Source organism: Mobula hypostoma, chromosome 15 (genome assembly GCF_963921235.1).
Source record: "Mobula hypostoma chromosome 15, sMobHyp1.1, whole genome shotgun sequence".
Classification (NCBI taxonomy): Eukaryota; Metazoa; Chordata; class Chondrichthyes; order Myliobatiformes; family Myliobatidae; genus Mobula; species Mobula hypostoma.
Window position 1 is genome coordinate 56014356 of NC_086111.1, and position 19605 is coordinate 56033960.

At 41.2% G+C, this 19605-nt stretch overlaps 1 protein-coding gene across 10 annotated transcripts in view; it reads left to right on the forward strand.

The window, feature by feature from the left end:
• The window catches only part of LOC134356877 (FYVE, RhoGEF and PH domain-containing protein 3-like), a 269626-nt gene extending 253134 nt beyond the window's left edge, over positions 1-16492 (forward strand). For all 10 annotated transcript variants that reach the window (XM_063068102.1, XM_063068108.1, XM_063068106.1 and 7 more), the window contains 3 exons: positions 3649-3804; positions 8593-8733; positions 15580-16492. In XM_063068102.1, the coding sequence (XP_062924172.1) occupies positions 3649-3804; positions 8593-8733; positions 15580-15801 (519 nt within the window). In that variant the 3' untranslated portion in view covers positions 15802-16492. The remainder of the gene's footprint in view (positions 1-3648; positions 3805-8592; positions 8734-15579) is intronic.
• The last annotated feature ends 3113 nt before the right edge of the window (positions 16493-19605 follow it).

Here is a 19605-nt window from a genome sequence, read left to right on the forward strand (position 1 = left end):
GGATCCAAAATTGAGCCATAGAAGGCACAGGTAGAAGTAAAGGGCTGTTTTTCTGTTAGGTGATCTGTGAATAGTGGTGTTCCACAAGGACCCAGACTGGGACCATTTTTTTGTGATAATTGTTAAATATTTAGATGAAAATGTAGGTGGTCTGTTAAGTTTGCAGATTTCACAAAAGTTGGTGAATTATGGACACTGAGGAAGGTTGTCAAGGGATAGGTATCAGTAGGAAATTTGAGTGGAGAAATGGCAGATGACATTTAATCCTGACAAATAAGATGGTGTATTTTGGGAAGCTAAATGCCGGAGGCACATGTATAGTAAATGGCAGGACCCTTTGGAGTATTGATTTAAGAGGGATCTTGGTTTGCAATTCCACTTGTGGCAGCACAAGTGGTCAGTTCGGTAAGAAGGTATATGGTTTGCTTGTCTTCTCAGTTGAGGTGTTGAGTATAAAAGCCAGGAAGTTAGTATGCAGCTGTATAAAACTTTGATTAGGCCATATATGGAGTATTGTGTGCAGTTCTAGTTGCCACACTATAGGATAGATGTGGGGCTTTGGAGAGGGCGCAGAAGAGGTTCACCAAAATGATGCCTGGATTGGAGTATATTGGCTATAAGGAGAAGTTAAACAACCTTGGACTATTTTCTCTTGATGTTCAGAGGTTAAGGGACAACCTGAAAGTAATACATAAAATTGTGAGAAGAATTGATAGGGCAGATAGTCAGAATCTTTCTCCCAAGGCGAAAGTGTCAAACATGAGAGGGCACAAGTTTAAGTGGGAGTGGACAGTTTAAAGCTTTATGGGACAAGTTTTTTTTTTACACAGAGAGTTGTTGATGCCTGGAATGAGCTGCCAGGGGAACTGGTGAATGTAGAAATTGATAGCAATGTTTAAGAGGTATTTAGATAGAGTTGTATGGGATATCCAGGGAGGAGTAACACCTGTGTTGAAGGGACTTGTCGTGTCCATTCTGGGACTGCACACTCACCTTTGGTCCCCACCAGACACTCAGCTCTCAGCTTTGGGTCCAGGTAGCCCTTTTGCATGTGAAGTGGCCACCTCTCAGTACATCGCTTTAACAGGCAGGCAAATCCAGATAGGGGTAGCCGGCAGGCCTCATACGCCGGTGAGGTAGGGACATGCCTGTCCCAGCATGTGAAGTCTGCTCCAGTGGACTGGGTGGATGATATCTACAGTGAGATCCAAGGACCACAAAGGCGATTCTGCAACACTTCGTGGAGAGCAAAGAGCATGACAAGGCACAGAAGAAGTCATGGCCATCCACTGCAATCAAGGAAGACCTCAGTGTTTGACAACTACTCTTACCACTGTACTCTGATTTCTGAATTTAAGAAAGTAGAGCTGCCCCAGTTCAACGGCTTTTCCACTTGAAAAACTCTCCCACACAGGTCTCCTGTCATCGTTGGATACAACAGACAACCACCACTGACAGACACATAAGGAGGCGGAGAACAGAGGGATATGGACCGTGTACTGGGAATTAGGATTAGTTTGGATTGCCACTATGACTGTCACAGACATGAGTCAAAGAGAGTTTTGTTGCTGTACTATTTTATGTTCTGTGCTCTGAAAACCATTTTGCAAGTGATCACAGTCAAAGTGTGCATGACAGGCATTGATATTAAGTCTGTGGATGAATTTGTATTTCATTCAGAAATGAAATAGCTGAACATAAATAAGCTAATTGCATCCAAACAAGTTAATCGATTTGCAAAACTATGAATCAAATAATCCACTTTTATTTTGCTTCATTTTAATATATAGTGCATGTAATCTAAATCTTGCTGATAACACTGATCATTCTGAATACTTAATTGTGTTATGGCAGTAAGCCTGGGTCTTTTGACACATTAAGTGAAAGAGGATAATTAAGGAGGGGGGAGGTCCATTCAAAGATAAAGGAGAGAATTTGTGCCAGCAATCAGAGTAAGCAGTTAAGGTACTAAAATGTGTACTTTTGTCAGTATTTACCTTGGAGACAGAATTGGAGGATAATGAAAGCAGAGTGGGGCATGCTAATACACTGGGACATTTTGTGAAAAAGGAGGTGGTGTTAGGTCTTCTGAAAAGCATTGCAGTGAATAAGTCCTCAGGGTTTTATGGTACATATCCCAGAATATTGAAAGAAGCAAGTGAAGAGGTCTTTGACCAGGATCTTTGTGTCCTCACCAGCAATGGGGCAGAGCCACAGGACTGAAGGGTAGCAAATATTGTGCCTTCGTTCGAGAAGGAAAATATAGATAATCCTGGTAATTACAGGTCAGTGAGCTTCATGTCAGTGGAAGGAAAGCTATTGGAGAAGATAGGAATTATACATATTTGGAAAGACATGGCCTGCTAAGGGGCTGTCAGCATGTCTCTGTCCGGGGTAGGTGATGCCTTACAAGTTTGAATAAGTTTTGTGAGGAGGTGACAAAAGTGCTTGTTGAGGGTGTCACCAACGTGGACTTTAGTAGAGTATGTGATAGAGAGCTTCGTGGTAGGTGCATGGGATCCAGGATGAGTAACAAGTTTGCATTCTGAACTGGCTTCCTCATAGAAGACAGAGTGGTGGTGGAAGGCTGTACTGGCTGGAGATCTGTAATCAATGGAGTGCCACAAGGACCGGTGTTGAGACCTTTGTTGTCTTTGATATACAGTATAGCATATCAATGATTTGGATGAAAATGTAAATGGATGCATTAGCAGGTTTGCGGATGACACCAAGATTGGTGGAGTTGGACTCTCACAGAATACAGTGGGATGTAGTTCAGTTAGAGATAAGTGCAGAGAAGTAGCAAGATGGAATGTAATCTATGAAGTATTGCAATTTAGAAGGTCAGCTGAAAGGAGAAAATATACATTCAGTGGGAGGCCCCTTAATAGCACTGAGGTACAGAGAGATTTTGTGGTCCAGTTCCATTGTTTACTGAAAGTGGTTATGCAAGTGGACAAGCTGGTAAAGAACACACATGGCATGCTTGCCTTCATTGGTAGAAGTGTTGAATATAATTGTAAGTAAGCCATGCTGCAACTTTATAAAACTTTAGTCAAACCACACTATTGTTTGCAGTTCTGATTGTCCTATTGTAGGAAGGATGTGGAGACTGTGAAGAGGGTGCAGAAGAGGTTTATCAGAATGCTGCCTAGATTAGAGGGTATACGCTGTAAGGGAAGGTTGGTTAAACCTGGTGTGTTCTGTCTGGAGCATTGGTGGCTGAGGGGAAACATGAGTGAGAGACGTAGACAGCTAGTATCTTTTCCCAAGGGTAAAAATGTCATGCAGTTAAGATGAGAGAGACAAAGTTCAAAGATGTGCAGGCAGGTGTTTTGTATTCACAGTGATGGATGGCTAGAATGCGGTGCTGGGGTGGAGGCAAATACAATAGTGACTCTTATATAGGCACATGAATATACCGAGAATGAAGGGATATAGATTTGTATAGACCAATCTCCAGATTGGGAACCCCTGGTGTAGACAGGAGGGACTAGTTTCGTGAAGCTTTTAATTGCTTGCCTAATTAGTTCGGCAACACATAGTGGGCTGAAAGGCATGCTCCTTGCTGTTCTGTCTTCTATGTAATAAGGGAAGTAGAATTTTTTTGTGTTAGTGATCTATTTCAATGATGCATCTTTTGTTTAGATTATCTGTGGTAAATGTTCAGAATTCAAGCCATTTGCAGACAATAGTCGGCACAACCGTGTGTGTAAGGAATGCTTTGCTCTGCCAGCCGCAGCACTTTCTCCAAACCCGGCACCAGAGAATGTAACAGATCAGAAGAAAAAGGTAACCATGGAGGTGAGTGAAACTGAACACAAATTGCTATTCAGTTGGTGGAGGGCTGAGCTCAACATCAAAAGCGTCAGCTAACAACTGTAAATTCAGAATCTGTTTCTGGCAGAATAATTCTGAGATGGAGTGTTGAAATTAAGAAGAAAAATTCCAAAAATAGTTCCTCAGTATTTGCTTCTGTTCTCTTGTACAGCGATTTGCATTTCATAACAACCTAAGGAACTACAAAGGAAAGACTTGCTTTTACACAGAGTCTCTCATAAATCTTTTTAATGTCCTAATGGACTTTACAGTGAATTAAGTTCTTTTATTATGTTTCGGCACCATTGGGAGATGATGATGATGATTATGAAGACACGTAGTCCTCTTTTATTGTCATTTAGTAACGCATGCATTAAGAAATGATACATTATTTCCTCCGGTGTGATATCACAAAACATAGGACAGACCAAGACTGAAAAAACTGACAAAACCACATAATTATCACATATAGTTACAAACAGTTCAACAATACCATAACTTGATGAAGAAGTCCATGAGCACAGTGAAGTCCAAAGTTTCTCAAATGTCCCACATCTCATGCAGACCGGAGAAGGAAGAAAAACTCTCCCTGCCATGCCGACCACAATCCAACTCTGAGTCATCTGAAAACTTCGAGTTCTGATCAGCTCTCCGACACCGAGTACCTCCTTCTCAGTTGCCAAAAGCAGACAAGGCCGGGGATTTTGAGGCCTACCTTCCGAAAGATTCCCGACCACACAGAAATGACAGTAGCGAACGGGCATTTCAGAAATTCCTCCAGATGTTCCTCTGTGCTTTCACGTCCATTCTCCATCAAATCAGAATTGTCCACGGCCCCTATTTAACAGATACGATATCATTTTTCACAGGAGGGCTGCGCATGCGCAGCGCGTCGCCATCTTCTCCTCCCTTTGATGTCTTGTATCCATCAAAGTGAGATTGACCTTGATAACTTACTGGGTACTGGCAGCTGAGGGATAAAAATTGGCCAGTTCCTCAAAGTAGTATCATTGGATCTATCAGGACCACTGCTTAATATCCATATGACAGCACCTCCAAATGTACAACACCTATTCAGTGCTGCACTTCAGAATCAGAATTAGAATCAAGTTTAATATCACTGGCATATGCCGTGAAATTTGTTAACTTAGCAGCAGCAGCAGTACAATGCAGTACGTGATAAATATGGAAAAAATTAATTAATTACAGTAGGTGTACATATCTATATTATATAGTTAAATTTTAAAATAGTGCAAAAACAGAAATAATAAAAAACATGGGTTCAATGTCCATTTAGGAATTGAACGGCAGAGGGGAAGAAGTTGTTCCTGAATCATTGCATGTGTGCCTTCAGGCTTCTGTACCTCCTTCCTGACAGTAACAACGAGAAGAGGGCATGTCTGGGTGGTGGGGGTCCTAGATGGATACTGCCTTTCTGAGGCACCGCTCCTTGAAAATGTCCTGGGTACTTTGTAGGCTAGTACCCAAGATGGAGCTGATTAGATCTACAACCTTCTGCAGCTTCTTTCGGTCCTGTGCAGTAGCCCCTCCATACCAGACACTGATGCAGCTTGTCAGAATGTTCTCCACAGTACAACTATAGAAGTTTCTGAGTGTATTTGTTGGTATGACAAATCGCTTCAAACTGCTAATATAGCCGCTGTCTTGCCTACTTTATAACTACTGTAGAAGTTTTCAAGTGCTTTAGGTGACAAATATTTAAATGTCAGTCTAGATATCTGTGAACGCAACCTGAGATTCACAGAATCATGTTACAACTAAGCCACTAGTGATACCTGACTACTCAGCAGGGCGTAATAACTATTTCTGATTTTAGATGTCGGTAAAATTTATTGGCTTACCAGTCTGGTAAGTCAATTGCTTTCCTGGTGATATGTAACATCCATAACATTTCTGGATGCAATGGCTCAGCTGGGATTAGATATGTGTTATTATTTTTCAAATGTATAATCCATGATTGATTATTTCCTCAGAATGAAATTATGTAGTGCACAACGATTCTAGTTTATCCAAAAGAGTGCTTGTGAAGAGCCTAATGTTGGGTTGATTATAGAAACCTGCGAGGATCTCAGGTTTGAAACAGTGCAAGCCAGAACTCAATTGGGCGGGGGGAAGGAGGGTTATGATAGCTGGAGGTCACAAGCCAAGTTGGGTCAATGCTATAGCAGGACCCTACATTAGACCTCAGCACTATCGGCATAAGTGGGGAGGGTGGAAACGAGGGGCAGCAGATATTGTGGGTAGACGATGACCATCGGATTCTAGCAACGGGGTATGGTGGGGATGAGATGTTGATAATTCTGGTTATCGCAGATTTCTGAAGTGAGACGATCCAAAAATTGTTATCACATTTTGCTATGGAGAACAGTAACTTTCAATCAAATGACAGTGGAGTAGAGTAGAGCTACTAGGACTTGATGTTTCAATCCCTATGGTAAGTTGGCACTCTCGATGTTGGCAGTGGGCTTGGAGTGGTGACAAGGAGGAAGGGTAGGTACATCATCGGGGTCATCAGGTGGGCACCCTCCTGCTTTGACGTTTCGTTGATATGCCCACGACGTCTCCAGAGGGCTCAACGGTGCTACCTGGCGTCCCAGATATACCCCCCTCAGTTCCGTACCCTCCTGTCTTCATCTTGCAGCCCAGTTGTTGTCTTTCCTTTTAATCCAAATCCAATTTCTGCTTTCTTCTGCTGCGTTTGACAAGGACTTGATTGCTTGTTGGAAGGAGTGACCCCTCACCCCATCTTCTTCAGTAGACTGGTCGTAGATGTAGCAACGAATCCCCTGCATCCCACTTCTACAGGGAAAATCTTGGTCTTCCAGCCATTCTGGGCAGCTTCAGTTGCCAGTTCAGAGTACTTGGTCTTTTTCCTCTCATAAGCTTCTTTGACACCATCTTCCCATGGTACTGTCAATTCCACAACGTATGCCAGCTTGGCTGTTGTGGACCACAGGACCACGTCTGGCCGGAGTGTTGTAGCCGCAATGTCTGGGGGAAACACAGGCTTTTTTTTCCAAGTCCATGTCCATTTTCCAATCCCCAGCAACCTGCAGAATGCTTACATCTTTTGAGGTTATATGGTGCTCTGGAGGTTGGCCTGCTGGTACAAATCGTGTGATGTGGACATTTCCTGCCAATGTAAGATAATTGTACACTGCAATCCCAGGCAAATGTTTGAATCCCAGATACTGTAGATATGCATTATTTTCTTACATTGGTTCTATATTATTTGTGCTTTGTACCCAAAATAAATTACTGGCCTGGTATAAACAGTGGGAAGATTAATGGACACGTTTGAATTTAAACTAGAGTTCATTATAAAATGCTACTGAAGAGCAGAAGTTTTTGTGTAAGGTGTGAGAATTGTTCCACCAAGAGACTCGTATCTTATCTGTCAGCTTTTCTTTATCATGGAGAATTTGACTGATATGTCTGAAAGAGATCCCATCTGAAATAAAACCATTTTACTGCACTGCTTCCAGCAATGTTGCATGCTGAGACTAAACCTAATGGCCTCTTATTTTATCTGGCATGGTTTCTGTGCTGAGTATGTGCCAGTGCCGCTTGACCTGACAGCTGCCATTGACTCTTCCTAAACGTGAGAAAATCTGCAGGCACTGGCAATCTAAGCAACACACACAAAATGCTGGAGGAACTCAGCAGGCCAGGCAGCATCTATGGAAAAGGATAAACAGTCGACGTTTTGGGCTGAGACCCTTCATCAGGACTGGAAAGGAAAAGGAAAAGTCCGAGTAAGAAGTTGGGGGAAGGAGAAAAAGACGTACAAGGTAGTAGGTGATAGGTGAGAGCGGGAGGGGGGAAGCTTCCCAAACCATCTACTAGGTGTGGGTAGACATTCCTCAAAGCAGTCACACATTATTGTATTTGCACATAGGATAAAAGTGTGTTTCAACTATTCATCTATAGCAGTTTTAACTTAAGTAAATTGGAAACAAATTTGGGTCAAGCTCCTTAGCTGCCTTAGGGGCTAGGTCGAAGGCGCTCGGGAGGCTGTATCGGAGGGGCTGGTCGGAGGCTCGAAGTTTTCGGATGGATAGACTCAGTGTTGGCTGTGGTCGGCTGCTTCCAAGGCATCGGCAAGTTGGCAGTGCCTGGAGGTTTGTGGCAGGGAGTTTCTCCCTTTTGCCGCCTGCTATCAGGGACTCGGGAGTCAATCGACTTGGGGACTTTTTGGACTTTTTTTTTACCGTGCCCATGGTTTGTTCTTCATCAAATTATGGTATTGCTTTGCACTGCTGTAACTATATGTTATAATTATGTGGTTCTGCCAGTGTTAGTCTTTGGTTTGTCCTGTTTTCTGTGATACCACTCCAGAAAAACATTGTATCATTTCTTAATGCATGTATGCATTTCTAAATGACAATAAAAGAGAACTGAGTGTTCTCATAATCTAATAAAACTGCAGCAAGCAAGGTGATTTGAGATAGGAAATGGCTGGTTCCAAGCTTGCACCAGTGAGAACCAGCTTAGGGGTTCGTAAACACTTGCAAATACTGGAATCTGGAGCAATGAACAATGTACAGGTGGAGCACATTGGGTCGGGCAGTATCTGTGGGAGGAAAGGAAAACTTGCTTAGACTTACTGCCACTTGGATATGTGACCGTTGCATTTTTGCTACTTTGTACCTTATGTGTAGCCCAGTGTTACCCTTGGAAAGATCATGAATGAGGACTCTTTTCGTTTTGTGTATGGAATGATCATTTACAGGTTTAATCTTCTTCCAACAGAGACCGAGCTCCCTGACAAGTGACAATAGTCTTTTCTGTAGCAACTTGAGTTTCATGGAAAAGGGAAAACCCTGGCACAAGGCGTGGGTAGCTATCCCCAGAAGCGATCCCATGGTATTATATTTGCACATTGGCAATCAGGTAAGAATGAGTTTCACATGTTCATCTGCTACAGCTTTTCGTAAGCTTCAAACTGAATGCAGAATTGAATCAAGCTCCTCAGCTACCTCATAAAAGAGACTCTGACTGAAGCAAGCAACTTGGCTTGAGATGGAAAAGACGTTTTTATTTTCATTTTGCTTCCTTTATGCACAAACAACCCATTCCATCCTCAGTCACTTCCCCTTCCCTGTTAATTCTCTAAGGTTACAGTGACTGCTGTTCTGCAGTTGTCAGCTTGTAGTCAAGCCAGTTATTTTTTTTAAGAATTGGTAAGTTTCCTGTTTTTTTTAACAAGTTAATTGGGTGTGTTCCATTTGGGTTAAAAAAAACCTGAGGTGTTACATCCTTTACTAAATAATTTTAAAAATCAAGTACCCGAGACCAGAGTGCACATGTGGATGGAGAAACGTAATTAGTGGACTAGACTGTGCCTAAAGATAAAATGTATGGGCACCAGTCTGTCCATCAGATACCCATGCATGAGCCCCATGTTTCCACAAGAATGTTTTGCAGTCCCATAGGTCCACGGGCAGGAGGCTTTTCTTTGGCAGCCATCTTGTGAAGTGCATCTAGACCTCAGGCAAAGGCTGCTGAGGCCGTATCACCAAGTACCCAATGGCTTTTCCAGCTGTTTCCAAATGCCACCAATGATCAGGGACATTTAAAAATATGTATTTCTTATTTAATTTTTAGATTCCAAATTTGGAAAACAATTAAGGATTTATTTGAAATGCATTTATCTGAGAAATTAATTGAAATATTGAAGTGAATTAAAACAGTAATCCAGTTAACTTTCCAACCAAATTCCAGTTCAAATTAAAGATTGCCATGCTTGACTAGTGTCAAGGAATCATAAAGAAACCCAGTCCCTCAGCTCAGTAGGAATGTACTCAGCCACTGGACCCAGTGCATAGCAGGAGATTTGATGAGCTGGTATCTGCCCTTCAGGAGGTTCCTGACTTCTGCACCACAGTGTGCAGGTACGGAAGTCAGGAGTGCGTTGTAGGTTTTCTATGTTTGCCTGCGGAAGACCCACTACATTTCGGTTGAGTGTTGCAAATTAACAATTGCCAGACATCTTCACACATTCCTATTTTATATTACTTCATTGCCCCTCGCTTATTCTGATCTGTTTTAAAATTTGTGGTTGACAAGGCTGATGCACTTTGTGAGAATGATTGAGTATTCACAACAAAAAGTCTATCTAAACTGGAAAACTGAAAGAAACAATAAGATGAAAGTACGCTGTTGGTCAGGCAAAGGAACAGAGTCTTTTAAGAGACTTTTGGAGCTTAGAAAAATAGAGGGCTAAGGGTAAGCCTAGTAATTTCTAAGATAGGGACATGTTCGGCACAACTTTGTGGGACAAAGGGCCTGTATTGCGCTGTAGGTTTTCTATGTTTCGAATATTTCACATCAATGACCTATTGATAAGTATTTGGCCTTTTCCAATGTTATTTCAGTGACATGTCTCGTTACCAGGAGTCACAGTTTTGAAGCCTGTCAGTGTTTGTTTAACCTTTCCTCCCTGCCCTTGCATGGCAACTCTTGCTGAGCAAACGTCATAGGCAAGTGTGAATTAGCTGCTATTTCAGCTCCTATGGCCTGGGGTCAAGCCTGACCTCTGCTGCTGTCTTTGTGGAATTTCCTCTGTGCGTTCTGACTTCCATCCATATCCCAAAGGCATCTGGGTTGGTAGGTAAATTGGTCAGCAAAGTTGCCCCTGATGCATAAAAAGTTGTGGGATCTGGGGGAAGCAGATGGGAATATGGGGGGAATATGGGAGGAATAGCAATATTGTAAGTGGGGGCTCAATGAGCCAAAGGGACTTTTTTCATGCTCTGACTCTGTGTGATGTTTGTCATAATACAAAATTTTAGAACTTCAGTCTCTGGGTCTCTGCCACAGGCGCCCAACGGTCAGCACTGACCGCAAACGCTGGAAGGACCATCAGTAATCAGACACTGCACACTAGAAACATGATAAAGAGGGAAGAGCATGGGGGCAATAGAAGAATTTTCTGCCTTTTTGAATAGTGATGGGCATATAAGCATGTTGGAAAACTTGAAGCAATGCTTTAACAGTGGCTGTGTGACCCAAGGGAGACTTTTCCCTTTTGAAATAAACGTGTGGTCTGTATCAAGTGGCTGATACAATTCTGCCAGTTTCTCTCCCACTGTAGAATTGTAGATCATTTCCAGCAATCCTCTTCTGACCAACAGGGAATAATTAAAATGCTTCAGAAAGACCAGTCCCAACAGATGGACCACAGCTTAGTAGTTCATCTAGCTGCATTTACTGTTGGAGGGTCAATCTGCATTGAGAACATGTAAAATCCTTTCTTGACTTTGGAGCTCTTAACATATTTAATATTGACTTTGTTTGGCATTAGATATTTGGCTTGCAATGATACACTTAAGCCTCCAGGATTCTGTTGCAGGTTTGCTATATTCACACAATAATGCATGGTGATCGTGTATCAAAAATATTCACTAATGTTCTCATTAGATTCTGTAAAACTACTGCAACATATTGGGGAAGTTTATTTTTATGATGTCAGTATATCTATCATATGGTGATGCTGGAATCAGAAATTAAAAACAGGCCTGCTAAGTTATGTTGGTCCATATTACATCTAAAGCCAAAATAATATTGAAAATTATGAAAACCCATTTGCTGAAGGAGCAAAATTCATTTAAAGTACACTCTGTATAATCCAAGCATGATTGTTTTCTCCCCTTGCTAACTGATGTAGAGTTTTCTTTTAATTCTGAAATTATGATTCATTTTTTAATCTGTAGAATTGCTTTGGAGTTGATATTAAAATGAATGCCGGTGACCAAATTCTTTTGGGTTGAGTGTATTGGCTCTGCGGAAAAAATATAACTGGAAAGCTTGCATGCATAACCAGATGAATAGAAATTAGGAGTAAACGTTTGCCAATATAAATAGTTGAAGTTCAGGGTCTCATTTCTAAATGCATCAAATAAAGGGAATAAAGCTGCGATTTCACTGTATGCAGAAACCATGGATAATAATTTACATCTTGCAATGGCATTTTTCATGTCATCGGAATGTACACCAATTACTGTATTTCTAAACTTGCAGACACTTCCTGTAGACAAAAACATCACCCTTATATTTAGGAACACTCTGCCAGGGGTACTAGTAGAGGCAAATACAGTGGGTACGTTTAAGAAGCTCTTAGATAGGCGTATGGATGAAAGAAAATTGGAGGATTATGTAGGAGGGAATGGTTAGATTGACCTTAGAGTAGGCCAGAATGTCAGTAGAACATTGTGGCCTGTACTGTGCTCTAATGCCCTATGTGCTACCCAATTTAAACATACTAGGATCCGCTAGAGAGCAGACAAGATAAATGGCAAACCAGTTCTGTTGGTGATGGCTGAGAATTGAATGTTGGCAAAACCCCTCAGTGAATGCCATGGTATACTTTAAATCTTCCCACTGTGTTTTTAAAGCAGTGGTATCAAGAATTGAATCTTTAGGCATATCACCAAAAACTCCATTGTTTCCTGCAAAATATTAAAATATTTTTCAGTTGAATTGAAGTAGAATTCTGCCATTTTCAGCAATTCTACTGATTTAGTAATTTTAAATTGTTCAAGTGAATCTCTATTCTTTGAAATAAATGACTCAGCTTTATTGGAAAATTTCTATTTCTGACTATAGTTGAGAATTTAAATTCAGAAAATAATTTTAGCATTGCATTTCTAGATGTTAAATTAAACATATGTCTTCTACATGAGAGGCTTTGGTTATTCACACATCCAATTAGATTTTTTTCTGGCTGGAAGACTGTGAAATGGATCCGAATTACTGTGAAACAAACTTAAGACAGAATTAGGCCATTTGGCTCATTGAGAGTTTGCTCCGCCGTTCCTTCATGGCTGATTTATTACCCCTCTCAAGGCCATTCATTGCCTTCTCGCTGTAACTTTTGATGCCCTGACTAATCAAGAACCTATCAACCACCACTTTTAAATATACCCATTGGCATGACCTGCACAGCCATCTGTAGCAATGATATCTCCAGATTCACTACCCACTGGCTGAAGAAATTCCTCTTCATCTCCATTCTAAATGGACATCCCTCTATTCTGAGACTGTGCCCTCTGGTCCTAGACTCACCCACCATGTCCAAGCCTTTCAATATTTAATATGTTTCTTCTAAACTCCAGTGAGTATAGTTCCAGAGCCATCAAATGATCCACATGCATTAACTCTTACATTTTCGGAATAATTCTTGTGTGCCTCCTCTGGACGCTTTCCAATGTCAGTACATCTTTTCTTAGATAAGGGGCCCAAAACTGCTCACAACACCAAGTGTGGTCTGACCAATGCCTTATAAAGCCTCAGAGTCACACTCATGCTTTTATATTCTAGTTCTCTCAAAATGAACGCTAACATTGTATTTGCCATCCTTACCACCAACTCAACCTGCAAGTTAACCTTTAGGGAATCTTGCACAGGAACTCCCAAGTCCCATTACACCTCTGGTTTTTGAATTTTTCTCCCAATTTAGAAAATGGTGTATGCCTTTATTGCTTCTATCAAAGTGCATGACCATACGCTTCCCTACATTTTATTCCATCTGCCACTTGTTTGCCCATGCTCCCAATCTCTCTTAAGTCCTTCTGCAGACCTCCTGCTTCCTCAACACTACTTGCCACTCTACCTATCATTGTATCATCTGCAAACTTGGGCACAAAGCTGTCAATGCCATCATCCAAATTGTTGATATATAATGTAAAAAGAAATGGTCCCAATACCAAACCCCGTGGAACCCTACTAGTCACCAGCAACCAACCAGAAAAAAAACCCTTTATTCACACCCTTTGCCTCCTGCCAGCCAGCCAGCCAGTCCTCTATACTTGCTAATACCGTGGGCTCTTATTTTGTTAATCCTCCTCAAGTGTGGCACCTTGTCAAAGACCTTCTGAAAATCAGAATAAACAACATCCTCTGACTCTCCTTGGTCTATCCTGCCTGTTATTTCATCAAGGAATTCTAACAGATTAGTCAGGCAAGATGTCCCCTTAAGGAAGCCATACTGACTTTGGCCTACTTTATATATCTCCAAGTATGCTGAAACCTCATCCTTAATAATGTACTCCAACATCTTCCCATCCACTGAAGTTAGAATAATTGGCCTATAATTTCCCTCCTTCTGCCTCCCTCCTTCTTAGAGCAGAGTGACTTTTGCAAGTTTCTAGTCTACCAGAACTATTCCAGAATTGAGTGATTCTTGAAAGATGATTACTGATGCCTGAACAATCTCTTCAGATACCACTATCAGAACCCTGGGGCATAGTCCATCTGGTGCATGTGACTTATCAATCTTTAGACCTTTCAGCCCAAGCACCTTCTCCTGAGTAATAGCAACTGCACTCACTTTTTCCCCCTGACTCTGTCAAATTTCTGGAATTCTGCTAATGTCTTCCACATTGAAGACTGACACAAAATCCTTCTTAAGTTCATCTGCCATTTCTTTGTTTCCCATTACTACCTCTCCAGTGCCATTTTCCAGCGGTCCAGTATCCACTCTCACCTTTCTTTTCTCTCCTTACGTTTTTTTAGTTGCCTTCTGATGGTTTTTTAAAAGCTTCCCAATACTCTAGCTTCCTACTAATTTTTGCTCTATCATATGCCCTCCCTTTTGCATTTATGTCTTCTTTGACTTCCTTTGTCAGCCAAGGTTGCCCTCAATCTCCCTTTAGAATACTTCTTCATCTCTGGAATGCATCTATCTATCCAGTGACATCCGAATTGCCACCAGAAACTCCAGCCATTGCTGTTCTGCTATCATCCCTGATAATGTCACCTTCCAATCAACTTTGGCTAGCTCCTCTCTCATGCCTCTGTAATTTCTTTTACTCCATACTGATGTATCTGATGTATCTGACTTTAGCTTCTCCCACTCAAACAGAATTCTGTCATATTTTGATCACTGCCTCCAAAGTGTTCCTTTACCTTAAGCTCCCTAATCAAATCTGGTTCATTACACAATACTCAAAACCAGAATTTCTTTTTCCCTAGTGGCTCAACTACAAGCTGCTGTAAAAAGCAATCTCGTAGGCATTCTACAAATTCTCTCCCTTGGGGTCCAGCACCAACCTGAATTTCCCAATCTATCTGCATATTGAAATTCTCCATTACTATTGTAACATTGCCTTTATTATATGCCTTTTCTATCTCCCATTGTAATTTATAATCCACGTCCTGGCTACTGTTCAGAGGCATGTATAGAATTCCCATCAGGGTCTTTTTACCTTAGTATTTTCTTAACTCTACCCAAAAGGATTATACATCTTCCAATCCTGTGTCTCCTCTCTAAGGATTTAATTTCACTTTTACCAACAGAGCCACCCACCCTCTCTGCCTAACTACCTGCCTGTTCTTTTGATACAAGGTGTATCCTTGGATGTTAAGCTCCCAACTATGATCTTCTTTCAGCCACAATGTCATACCTGCCAATCTCTAACTGTGCTACAAAATCATCTACCTTACTCCATATACTGCACGCATTCAAATATAACACCTTCAGTCCTGTATGCGTCACCCTTTCTGACTTTTCCCCAGTGTTACACTTAAACTCATCCCATTGACTGCAATTTGGCCCAATCATCTGCTTGTCCTTCTTTACAATCTCACTACATAATTGTATCCCAATTGCCCCATCCTCAGCCCTATCACTCCCATCCCCAAACTGATGGACAGCAACAATGCAATATGATGCTGTCATATTATAAACATGTTGGTTTCTCTATTTGCTATATTAACACTTGGGTGTTTGCTTTACAGGATGGAAAACATGCTCGCACCATTCCACTGCCAGGCTATGAAATTGAACATCCAAATCCTACCGATATGATTGAGAAGAGGCATGCTTTCAAGCTCAGGCAATCCCAGCAGATCTTTTATTTTAGTGCAGATGATGAAGAACTTCAGAAAAAATGGATTGATATCATCTCAAAAGCTGCCAAGGGTGAAGTTGAAGAAGATTCAAGCAACTTGGTAGAATAAAAACCTGGCAGCAAAGTTAGCAGCAGATGAAACCAAGATTTTATTTGGTAACTTTCTGTGGTGTGACCTCTAAATGCTGTACATGAAATAAGCAATGAGGGCACTTTCATTTGAAATTGATACTTAAAGTTCAGCTCAATCTACATACATCTGTATCAGATTTCAATGTTATTAGTGTTTTTTGGTCTTTGACATCTATGACAATTATGCTACTGAGAAGCCTAAACACATCCTAGAAAACATGTAGTAATTTACAAATTAATTACTTTATTGATGCCATTCCAGTCCAGTGCAGTACGGTTTCTGTGTAAATGTGCTTGAACACCAGTACTTGCAGTGCCCCCTGTGCAAGATGTATAGTAATTCATTAGTTAAGTGTATGTTAAGTTAAAATGTGAATGCCTGTGGCTGGCCACTCATGGTCTATCAACTGTTTGTACTCAATTCTTTAAATACAGTGCTCTGTCCCTTTTGGCATTTGGTGATGTAATTATTTTTTCTTAGGTAAAAATGCTAAGTGGTTTATTTCTCATGTTCCGTACTGTTAACAAAATCTCCAAGAAAATGCTGTACAACTTGCAAATTTGTTTCATATATCTCCTATGCTGAAGAAACCTTAACCTATAATCTGTATGTCTGTTTCACTTATTTATGTGATGTGCTTTTAAATAAACGTTCCGGATTTTCACCATTTATTGCACGGCTGGGCAAGTTAAATTTGATTGCCTGTGTACCGATGTTGGACTACAGTATTTCAGCATTAAGTGACAATTATCCAAAGTCCATGTGTATTCTGTGTTCAAGCAACGGCTAATTTAAAGAAGTTCAAGTGTATAGAGTTTCTGGGGAACTTGATAAGATAAATGTAGTGAAGCTATACCATAGTTTTTAGAGGATCTCGAACTATATATCGTGGTGTCTGCCATTACGTTGTCTACATGGACTTTAGTAAGATATTTGACAAGATCCCGCCTGGGAGGCTGGCCAAGAACATTCAGTCACTCGGCATTCAGGATGAGGTAATTAATTGGATTACACATCAGCTTTGTGGGAGAAGCCAGAGTGTGGTAATAGAGAGTTGCAACTCTGACTGGAGGCCTGTAACTAGTGTGATGCAGCGATCAGTGCTGAGTCCTTTGTTGTTTGTCATCTATATCAAAGATCTGGATGATAATGTTGCTTAATGGATCAGCAAATTTGCGGATGACACCAAGATTGGGGGTGTAGTGGACAGTGAGGAAGGCTATCGTGGCTTGCAGAGGGATCTGCATCAGCTGGGAAAATAGGCTGAAAAGGGATAGGTGGAATTTAATGCAGACAAGTGTGAGATTTTGCACTTTGGTGGGACCAATTAGGGTAGGTCTTATTCTGAGAAGAGTAGGGCACTGAGAAGTGTGGTGGAACAAAGGGATCTGGGAATACAGGTCTTATTCGTTGAAAGTGGTGTCACAGCTAGATAGGGTCATTAAAAAAAAGCTTTTCGCACATTGGCCAATGTATCAATGTATTGAGTGCAGTGGATGTTATGTTGAAGTTATTTGTGAGGTCTAATTTGAACTATTCTGTGCAGTTATGGTCACCTACCTACAGGAAAGATGTAAAGAAGGTTGATAGAGTACAGAGAAAATTTACAAGGATGTTTCTGGGTCTGGAGGACCTGAGTTATTTGGAAAGATTGAATAGGTTAGGACTGTGTTCTTTATAACAGAGAAGATTGAGAAGATATTTGGTAGAGGTATAGAAAATTATCAGGGGTATAGATAGGGTAAGTGCAAGCAGGCTTTTTCCACTGAGGTTGGGTGGGACTATAACTAGTGGTCATGGGTTAAGGGTGAAAGGTGAGAAGTTTAAGGGGAACATGAGCGGAAACTTCTTCACTCAGAGCGTAGTGAGTGTGTGGAATGAGCTGCCTGCTCAAATGGTCCTTGAAAGCTCAATTTCAATGTTTGAGAGAAGTTTGGATCGGTGCATGGATATGGAGGGCTATGGTCCCGGTGCAGGTCGTTGGAAGTGGGGAGTTTAAATAGTTCCAGCATGGACTAGATGGGCTGAATGGCCTATTTCTGTGCTGTACTTCGACTCTGTGACTATTTTTGTGCTGTTGGGAAAAATCACACTGATGACATTTTCATAAAGTCCCTTCTGCATCTTTGTTTGCCCCATGTTTATTCTGTCTACTTCATGCAAGTTTCTGAATTGAATGAATTTGCCAAATCAGTACATTAATAAAGAAAATTATTCTGTTTGAGTGGTTTGAGGCTTAGTGAAAAAAAGTATGCAGCGAAATTTGAACAATGAGAGCCCAAACAGATTGATTCATATACAGTATCTAGTGTCTTACAACCTAATCAGTCCAAGAATTTGATTGGCTGATTTCATGATTGGTCAGACATCAGCTTAAAACAGCCATCCCCCAAACTCCTGTCCCTTGAATCTGAAAACTAAAGGTTGGTTAGTTGTGCACCAAGTGATTCAGCATAAGGGACTCTGGCAGGTGAACATTGATAATAATGCTACTGATCTCATTAGTGCTGGTTCTGCACCGAGGTACTCAAGTACTCAAACACCTATGGAATTCTGCTTTCTAGTCTTGGCTAATTAAATTTCTGATGGTAACAAAACTGACAGAGCAGTCAACTCTTTTCTGTCAAATGTAATGCAGCAGATTTTTGTTTTTATCCCTGCTACTCAGGAAATGTTGCTGACATGTTATTAATAATGCAGGAGTAACTATTTAAAAACCACATACAATATCAAATGTGGCAGCATTATTTTTTGTACTTTTTTGTGAGGCTATCTAATGGAAAACCTGCTTACTTACAGTGCTACACTTGCCTAAATTTGTTCCATGAAATTCCTTACCATTTTCTGCGATGCATGCACAATTCTTTATTCCTGCATGTCCCGTTCCCCGTCCCCCCCATAAAATGTGAGTAATTTTAGTTTCTTTAAATTGTCTCTTTTGATTCCCTCTCATCACTGTGTTGGTAAGAGGTAGAGAATATAATGGAATAGGGTAAAATTAATTTTAAAATGGTGCTTGATGGTTGTGTTACTGGCCGTTACAGGCTGACGTTTAGGGCAGCATGAAGGTCCTCTGTTTCCAATGGTGTTCAGGGCTTCCTTCATCAGTAGCTTCTTCTTGCAATCGTGCAAGTCCCAGTTGGACATTCAGGAATACCGATGCACTCTGATGTAGAAGGATTCTTTATTGTGGTTTCCGTGACGATTTTGTTGTACCATTAAGGGTTGCTAGCCCTGAGCTGAACCCCTAAGCCTGGAGGATGATAGACAACACTTCATCTGGCCTCTACCCTTTAACCTGTTTGGCATGGGTGACCCTACCAAAAGCCTAATGCCTTGACTGCAGCCAAAATAACTCTCTGGGTCATTGAGGCACACAAGCCTCCAAACCATGATGACGTTGTGATCCTCTTAGAGGGCTTGATGGATAGCATGCAGTCAAAAGTGTACATTTACCTAGGTGTACTCAGCCCCCTGCTGTACTCACTGTACACCCATGATTGTGTAGCCAAGTTTCCATCAAACTCAATATATAAGTTTGCTGATGACAACAATTGTAGGCCATATCTCGGGTAATGATGAGTTTGAGTACAGAGGGGAAATTAAGAACCTGGTGGCATGATGCGAAGACAATAACCTATCCCTCAACGTCAGCAAGACAAAGGAATTGGTTGTTGACTTCAGAAGAAGTAGCGGACCGCACGACCCAATTTACATCGGTGGTGCGCAAGTGGAACAGGTCCAAAGCTTTAAGTTCCTCGGGATCAATATCACAAATGA